Consider the following 10,404-nt stretch of genomic DNA (forward strand, 5'->3'; position numbering starts at 1 on the left):
CACTTATGATTTAATTTATACAATACTAATTTAACATGGAAAGTTGAATCTGGTTAATTAAAGATTAGAAATCATTATGGTTGTTGCTTTACAATTTTTATGCAATTCATCAATAAATATAAATTGGGTTAGCATCATTTGGTTTTCAGTAGAATCATAAGTGGTTTATTATTATTTCTATAGTCTGTGAGAGTTTTAAATATGCATTTTATGATTTTAATTACTTCCTATCTCTGTAATACTGTCCTGTTACCATATAACTATGTACAGTAACAGTAACAAAAGTCAATTGCGAGAAGTATTTGCACCAATTATTTAAAGATAAAATATTGAAATTCGGCAATACGGAAACATTGATTCAGAAATTGTAAATTGTAGTCAAAAATATAAAGCATTATAAAGATTCATATAATTTTTGCAGTCAATTTCTCTACTATGAAATGCTTTCTACCTTAAATAGAGTTTTTATTTTCTCAAATTCACTTAAAAAACTTATCAATTTTTATTCCAAAATGTCAATAACATTTTCCCAAATAATTGTTAACTTCATTTTAATATCTTTAATTTGTTTTCCTAAGTAAATGTTTATTTTGTCGATTTTCAATTTAGTTGTAGTTTTTCTCATCCGGACCATTGTAAAATGTATTGACATAGAGAAACTTGACATTTTATCACCACATTTTATAGAAACAATTAATTAATAAATTTCAAATACCTGAACAATTTCCATGATGTTTTGATGGGAGTCGTATTATGTTATTTTATCTTACCTCTGCACAAAACCAACAGATTTGATTAAAATGTTTATAACTAAAGGATTTCCTGGTATGATTGCACAACTTTGTACGTCTCATGTTACAGCTGAAATTAAACTAGGTAAGTAAGGCAAAAATAGTAAAATTTATAATTTAAAAAATAATAAAAGTCATGGTTTTATAATGAAAATATACAGCAACAAGATCTGCAGCAACATTTATTACAATGGCAACATGTTGCACAACATGCATCACCGGCAGAGCTTAGCTTTCACATAAACAAATAATATATCGTTTTCGCCAGTGGCATGCTGCGTTCACAGTTAAAAAATTCTTGTATACTTTCGATATTTTTTTATGTTAGTGATTTAGTCACTGTGTGGTTTTTACTATTTTAAAATAATAAAATAAGATTTAGTTGGATTTAAATAAGTTTTGAACGGACTATAATGCATTTAAAACTCATTACAAAAATTAGTTAAAAATGTAGAGAATTTAAATTGATTTTATGCGGATATCTTTTACAAATTTATAAATAAACATTTTAAATATGTTAACTGTTTTGAATTAGTCTTCGAAACGTGTTGGTTGGACATGGAGCCCCATGTCTTGCAGTCTGATTTATTCACTGTATGTGAATATTTTTAAGTCTCCACTGAACTCAGATAGTAATTGAGCCATAATGTCGTACCTTAAAAAGCAAAATTAAGACAAGGAAGTCGTTATTTTTACTTGCATTTCAAACTAAAGTTTTGATTATCAAACAAACCTATTATCAAAAAATCTAATAAATTAAATAATATAGGCATATTAAATATTAAAGATAATATTCAAGAATTCGTATTTTATAACATTTTATATTTTTTCTTATATTTACTCTATTTATATAAAATTTTATGGTATATTTTTAAAAATATTATCTCTTAAATCACTCAAAGTTTAACGGACAGTATTTTTCTAAAATTACTGATGATGTGGTAATTGACAATTCTCGAAACTGCTGAATGGTACCCCAAAATTCAATTAATTAAAAATTAAAAAAAAAATTAAACTATGATATTATATTTACTAATAATAGAATTAAAGTTGAAAATCATTGACATTGACTTTGCAAATACAGTTCTAATTTATTATCATAGCTCACCAAACTTCAACCTTCTATCTTTAAGAAGTACATGATTGCAGAAGATTAAATTTAACTTAGACATAATCGTAATTAATATAAAAAGTAGGAAACTAAAGTGAAAAAAATTTAAATTATTATTAATTTGGAAGAAAGCCTTTAATTTTTGTAGTCCTTGTAATTAAAGAGATTATATAGATTTCAATGCCTATAGATATATGGGCATATAGATCTATATATGCATATAGATTTCAATGCCTGTAATAAAAGAACAGAATCCTAAAAGGGTTAATACACTCTCTTAAAATATAAAAGTAAAATTTCAAAAGTAATAGAAATTGCTCATCCCTACGTACATAGAGTAGATTTCAACTATTATGTTGCTGTCCCTTCTTAATTATCCTGTTTAAATCACTATATTTACTTGCACTGCAAACAAGAGCGCTTCCGAATCCTCTCCGGTAGACTATTACACCCCAGATAAACTGTCCTGTCCTAAATTTAACATTCTGACAAAAAAATGTGGAATTGTTTACAACTTTTTAAATCTTCATATACTGTTCTAAATATATTTTTCATAATCTTTAAAGTACTACACTCGATACAATATAATCACGCCAAAAAATTGTTCAATACAGGAAATAATTGTTTGGTCGACTTTGGGAATAGCTTTAAAAGCGAACAGAGATTCAGTTTATATCTCGTCAATTATGCCAAAACGATGTTCCCTGTATAGTCTATTGAGCTAAGGAAATAACCAGAAATTTGTTATTAGAAAAAAATTAACCTAAACCCATATGTGACACTTTGTAATAATATTCATACTCTACAATTAGAGCTTCTGGAAGACATTTGATAGTTTATGTGTTTTTAAAAATAAAAAAAAATTGATTCAAGCCACAAATGTAATCTGAGTATAAAAACAATTATGAAGACAATTAAAGACATGCAATGCTTTCCATTTCTTATTTATGTGGTATATTGTATATCATAGTTAACAAGTCTAATAAACATGTATGAAGTAATATATATGGTATATTTATTAAAGAATGGCTTCAAATCAAGTTTTAAGGCAACCAAGAGAAAAATAGTTTAGGTTTTGTAATTAGTGTTATAAATTTGCATTTTCTATGCCAAAATATTTAACCGAAAGGAGGTTGCCTGTATCAAAAAGTAGTTTGTCAACCCTCTTATTCATTTTGTTAAATAAATAAAAGTTTAACTGCTAAGAGTTCATTAAAATTTTATACATAGACACACCTATGTATATTCGAAAAGCGGGAAATCAACTCCTTGGCCAGACTGACCGAATAAACAAATAGCCGTAAATAATAATGATCTACTTTATGGTGATGTGTACGTACCGTAGACAAACTTACTTTTCAGGAAGTGCTTTAGCATCTTTTGCATCTCAGAGTTTCGTAACTCAGCATTTAACGAAATTGTTTTCATTTGTTCACAGCTGTTGCGGGAAAATGAAAGTCATTCCACAAATCTGTGGCTTACGTACATAATCTGACAACATTCACCACAAAAACCGTAAAAAAACCTAATAGCATTCTTGTTTTTAAATAAACTGCTTTGGCGACTTATAGTCAATAATGTAAATTAAATATTTTATCTTATAAATTAAATAAATAAAAATGATGACAAACTTAAATTGTCCAGTTAGAGCCCAAATAATTCCATGGAGCATAGCAATTTGCAATTATGAATGTGCATGTGCCCTTCAAAAAACTTTACACTGCAAAAAATTAATATGACTTTATATTACCTGTTATTTTAACCATTAGCGGACATAATTTTCTGGTTAACAATAAAATATATAACATTTTTTGTGGATAAAATTCGAAATACAAAGTATTAATATTTATAATCAGTCAATATAGTATTTGAGATCAACGTATACTCGCGAATCAAAATAACATATAACTACAATATAATTTAGAAAATATAATATTAGAATATTAATTATTCTTATAATATATAAGGGCATAATGTCAATTACGTCTCGAAATCTAAAAGTAGATTTCTATCGCATTTCAAGTATCCCAAAAGACTAGAGTCCACCAAAACCACGTTTCAAGATGCCATCTTTTATGCAACAGTAACTTAAATCCGTTCCTATTAATAAACAGTAGACAAGTCAATATGCTTAATACAATAATTAGCAAATTAAATTTATTCAATCCCTTCGTTTTTAACGTGATTATATGCCGAAAAGGCTTAATAGCACGACGTCCTTAACACATGTATCAGTATAATACTCCAATAAACGCTCCTAATTTCAAGGTTACCGTTGATACCAATTTAAGCAATTATTTTTGTAAATAGTTTCCCCCTAGGAAGTGTACAAAGCCTGTCGTATATAGCTACTGACCTCTAAATCTCCGTACACGGTTGGAAAATGTAACTCTATTCCGAATAAAAGCCATTCTACGGCATAAATTTTGATTTTAGCCACAGCTATCACAATATAGCAAACAATAGGCCAACTTCTATAGGTTACGACAGCTTCGGCTGGACTTGGACTTTCGTCCCCCCCTTTTGGCCCCCTGGACTTTCGTCATCTCTTATAACAAACATGCCTTAACTCGGAAATATTCTAACTCCTATCCCAAAGAAATAACTAAACTAGACAGTATGAAAAGCAACTAATATAAGGAAGAAGTTCAACTGATGATAATAGTAAAGTAGCTCTACGTTGGACACTAAAACATAAAGAACCACATCCGATTCCCAACTCAGATATATCATTTACTAATTCTTTGACTATTACATTTAACTACAAAATAATAAATTTATTTGATTTTAATGTGTTTAAAAGATAGATTGTTCGTCTGCTATAATAATGTTTTATGGAATAGAATAAGAAAAGGAATATTAGTCCAAGAGAGCAAAAAATTGCGACCATGATTAATCTTTTGTGTTGCTTACCAACTCTAACTGAACCAAAATGTCAGTTGTTGTTGACAATCATACTTTGAAAGGAAGGAAATCACAAAGTAGCCGGCTGCTTCTAAACCAGATCAAAGCCGAACAGTCAAAAAACTTGACAATCTCATCTACCTGTAAAACAAGATCAAATTCTGTCACCTCCGACATACCCATTATGTTAAGATGATAATAGAGACCACGATGTTCCAACAAATAGCTTGCCAACAACTTTAGTTTCGTTTAACTCAGAAGGATCATTCTACTATAGGTAAACGGACACAGTAGCTCTTTAGCCTGGTTATTACCTGGCGTGTCACGTCAGTAATGTGATACTAATACCTCAATATTATAGGAAAATGTGCATGTTGTTCCACTAATCAATATATGCATATAAGCATTTTCAACACGTTTTATTTAAACATCTGATGAAACTACTTTTCAATAATAATATAATATTGATATAATAATATGTTCTTTCAAATTTTACTTGAGATGTATAACATTACCAATATTCTTCTTGGGATAACTAGGCTTATATTACATATTTGTTGAATTGTTGTAATGCGACGAATGTTACTCTATGTTCAAGAAATCTACTGTTTCCCTTAATAGATTGAGTTTATTTCTACGACTCAGGTTTCCACGAGAAATTGTGGTATTGAAACTACTTTATGAGTTTTATATCTTCATCCAATATAAAATGCTTACCTGTACAACCAAAAAGATAAAACATGCCTCATTTAAACATCAGTGCCAGGCGTACTCCTAGCACATGCTTTGTGGTATTTTTCTCTCTGCAAAACCTGTAAGTTCCATTAGAGTAAGAATTCGGTTTTATTTTTAGTCATTTAGTTGAATATTATGATCAAATTGTATTATCTTGGAATATTTGATGAGCATTTTAATTCCAAAAGCCCTTGTAGAATCTTTTCTAAATAAGATAAAAGTACCATAGGTATTAGTAATTCCCAGCTATAAAAGATGCTACTTAAAACTATAGTGTTTTGTCAGAAATTCTCAAGTTTTTTGTGTAAATTGTGTTATGGTTAAAGCTATATAAACCCTTATGGATTGGTACATTATATCTTTCTTAGTTTCCATTCTTTTTTCTGAATAATGGGAAGAAATGATATCTTCTTAGACTACATTAATCGGAAACCCATAAAATCCGTATTTGAAAAAAATTAAACTTTTCAAAACACTCCATCACTTGTCTTGATGTCAGCTATCAGTTAGTCACTCCTATCAGTTAGAATGGTTATTCTATGATTATTATAATTAGGATCAAGAGAGCAGTATACACACTTGTCCATCGCGTAAATATCTCAAACTGAATAATATAGTAATTGATTTTAGTTTATATAGCAAACTGTGATATAAACACACCGCACGAAAAGAGTAGCTAATGTAAAATTAACAGTGCAAAACACTTGCAACACTACCGTCGTACCAGTTAACATGGACGCATGCGACAATTTGATGAATGTTAAAGCAACAATGCATCGCTTGAATAAATACGAGTAGAAACACAGTTTTTTTAACAGCAATTGCTCCTGCAAATGCAACATAATTTGCTTAGGCTGACTGACAATCGTGACGTTGACTCTGTTGATTAAGTAATTCTTCCGAATTTAACATGCGCTTCGGTCTGTTTAGTGTCATGTTAATGTTTACAATTTTTGTTTTATTTAATTTGCATTAACTCTACTTTTCTTTGCAAAAGTGAATGTAAGTGACTTCCTTTCGCTTTTAAGACACAAAGAAAAAAAATTATGCCAATTGAGACCGCAAAAATTGCATAATTTTGGTCATACGAGTATCTTATATAGAGCAAGGTCGTGTCAGTGACATAAAGTTTGCAAATAATTTACACCACATCAATTTTTTTAATTAAAGATAAGTTTAATGTAAAGAACTGCATTTTTTAGACGGATGGGTGATAAAACATAAGGAAAACAACTTAAACTGAAGGTGTAAAATTATTAGCAATTATATATTTAAATGTGGTTTAGCAGATAATGAATAAACAATTTTTTTAATTTTTAATTTATTGGCTTATTTTTTTGGAATATTTGAACTTGTTAAAGTTCAGATAATTTTAATTGTGACTTTCAATCACTTTAGAGCTTAGTTATTTAATCCATCAATTATTTAACATAAAATTTAAATAACTACATAAAACATTGTTTAAATTATATCTAACATATATATGTTGTAGTTACACATTTATATTAGACTTATCTTGATAGTAGAGGACCTATTTTCCACTAGGAGAGAAGGACAAAAGTAAGTCAGTGTCGTGATTATATATAAATAATTTGCCCTTATGACTATTTTAATTTTGATTAAATTTTATATAATAAAGTTCGCACATCTTACTAGTGCTTAGCTTATAAACTACCTGATCTTTGCTTTCAATATGAACGAAATACAACATCTAAAGAAAGATTCGGTCTTCTCATGGTTCACATACTCTTCAGAGAGATATATTACAAAACAATTATTCAATATTTGCTCAGTAAATTATAAAAATAATTGGACTTACAACATTCCTAAATCTTTGCTTATATCAACTATAATCAAACTATTTTATAACTTCAACCAAAGTTAAGGATGTTTCAGAAACCGCAATTCTCAGCTATTATAGGAACAATTATGTAATCCCTTTTCACAGCTTTAATATTTTAAATCACAAAACAAGTAAATGAAAGAATAGCCACTTTGTACAGTCTTCCAATACGTTTATTTAATTAACTGATACATAAAAACTTACGAACGTGCTGACATCCATACCCCTAAATTTAATCCTGCCGTTCCAATCAAAAAAATTTCCCAAATTCTCAGAGGGCCCAAAAAAAAAAATACTAATACTACCCGTAACAAAGTAGCACTCGTCTGAGTACCTGAACACTGAAGCCATTAATCCATATTTTTACAACTAATCCTAAAACCTCAGTCTACACGACACAGTCTATGGTATATGCTATAAATAGATAGTTGGTTATGGATAGTTATAGAAACCATACACATTTTTACACCTATTTGTAAAATCTCAGTTTACACGAAAAAAGAGTTATGTATTAAATTGCTTAAATAGTTTCTAAATGTGAGCCACAGGAAATAATTTCAATTTATTTTAATATTTTTCATTCGGATACGTACGTTACTCATTCAATATGGCTGAAGAAGCAAGTTTATCAGTATATCATTAGATAATAGTAGCAGTAATCAAATCCAATTAACTCCAAAAACTATTTTGTGTTTATATACTCTTACTATTCACTATTGTAAATTTGTTTTACAAATAGTTTGTAAATGTTTTCTTAATCCCAGTAAGTTTCAGTCTTTTTTAATATATTTTGATAAATTTTCTTCAGCTAATATATATATATATATAAATCGTATTCTATCAGACGATTTATATAGAATCTCCAGTTGTTTCTGCCTGCGATCCATAGACACCACAAAAAAAAGACAACCTGTAATAGAATCAGACTAGGAAAAAGAGGAAGAAAAAAACAATGTCTGTTTCTGTAATAACAATTTCTAAAAAGACAATACTAGGCCTACACAATGGCTATATTAATTACAAAGGCAAAACATAATTGGGTAATTTAATTAAATATCTTGATCAACTGCATACTTTCTTTTACAAATAAGAGAACTTTCTTCAAAAATACACTAAATAGAAAATTACATATAAAAGTATTTATTTTTACTTTATTATTTATAAATAAATTGATTATTTTAAAAACTAAACGAAGACTTACTCTTTCTGCTTATAAGTTTATAAAAACCCAAAATTTTTATTTTAATTTTGATATGTCTAAAAAATTTTTCTTTCTTCTAGTAAATTTGAACTAAAATAGTTTTTACTTAATTTATAAAACTAATCGCTTTTTATTTTGAACTACATTTTTCTAACTTACATAAATTTTTATTACACAGAAAAGTAAAAGTATTTTTGAATCTTTAAAAAATTTTAAAGGTCAATTTTTATTGATTTAAATATTTTTTTATACAAAATATACACAATGGTTCGTCTTAGATATGAAAAACTTTATTATCATTCAGGGTCATGAATGATCCATAATTACACATAATCATACGTTTAAACTTGCACTCATATATGGGTTATTAACTCCAACCAACTGCAGGCCAGTCCAAGTCTGCGAGTAATTAACATCAACAAAAATGGTAATTAAACTAAAACTGGGAAAAAACTTTTTTTATACTTTAATTGCTTTTAAGATAAGAAAGTATATAATTTTCAAGAAAAAAAAAATGTGAGGAATATTTTTTACTCAGCTTTTTAAAGAAATTATGAACTTATTCTATATGGTACATCAAGTTTATGCTATCTTATATTTTTTTAATATATGTTATTTAATCGATTTATTGTATCCATTAGATTAATATTAATAAAAAATATTTATATTACAAATTTTCTATGAAATATTTTATTAATTCCAATATTGTAGTGGAATATATACAATTTAATACCTTCTTACTTCTTGAAACAATGTCCATTTACCTTAGTGTGTTGAAGAACAGCAAGTTTTTTTTAAATCTCACACTCTTTTAGAGATGTGTATGACACTTTCGACATTTCTTTTTCCTTGATTCACCTTCAAATCAAAATACGAGTATATAAGTCTGAATTGGAAAAATATACAATGCATTCTACAGAAACTAATACCAATATTTTCTCCAAAAATAATATCGCACAATATGAAAATATAAATGAAATATATTTTTTCATATTTTTATTTAATTGAATGATAGTATAAAAAAAAACAAATAAATAAATAAACAATAAATATTATGAATCTAATATTTTTAAAAATACTGAAATTATTAATTTTATTATTAATTGAATTAAGATGAAAGATTCATATTGTAATGTCAAAGTGCAATTTAAGTTTTTATTAAGTTAACTAACAAAAATATTTAAAATTATACAAACAGATATATGGCAATGGAGCATAAAACTAACTGCTGAGAGAAACACCACTCTAGTTGGTTTTCATTCACAACATCTACAAGATTTGGGCATACTGCTGACATTAAACAGTTGTTGAAATCTTCCTGATGAGAAGACTTAACGATATGCGTTATTATAACGATATTTTATTTCATTAAGATTTCCCATGACGATATCAGTCTCACATCGCCTGTTGAATAAAATGTGTTTTATATGATAGCACATATTTCAATGGACTTATATTGACCTCTTGAAAGTACGTCTTTTTGAATTCTATTTCTGTGTCCAATTTCAAAAGTTTAGTGAGATTTGCTTTTGTTTTTTTTATATATTAGTAAAATTCTTAGTAATATATTATGCTTTTAATTTATATTATGATTTTAAATTTATTAATATAATGATTAATAAATGTACTCCCTAACATTTTCCCACCATTATTTCCAATATTATGCTATTTTTCACTCTTTCCAAACAATAAATACAAAATTTATTAAACATTGATAACTGATTAGCCTCTACTTTAAATAATATAATTTAATCTTAAAGTCAATTATGACGATAGAAAGTGTTTTCTCAACATAAACTATTTTTTAATAAAAATAATA

The 10,404-nt window shown here is 27.6% G+C and overlaps 1 protein-coding gene across 1 annotated transcript in view; it reads left to right on the forward strand.

Moving 5' to 3' along the window:
- The first annotated feature begins 800 nt into the window (after nucleotides 1-800).
- The window catches only part of LOC119674928 (extensin-like), an 18,109-nt gene continuing 8,505 nt past the window's right edge, over nucleotides 801-10,404 (forward strand). The window contains exon 1 of the mRNA XM_038086087.1: nucleotides 801-876. Within this exon, the coding sequence (XP_037942015.1) occupies nucleotides 801-876 (76 nt within the window). The remainder of the gene's footprint in view (nucleotides 877-10,404) is intronic.

Source organism: Teleopsis dalmanni, chromosome 2, assembly GCF_002237135.1.
Source record: "Teleopsis dalmanni isolate 2A chromosome 2, ASM223713v2, whole genome shotgun sequence".
NCBI lineage: Eukaryota > Metazoa > Arthropoda > Insecta > Diptera > Diopsidae > Teleopsis > Teleopsis dalmanni.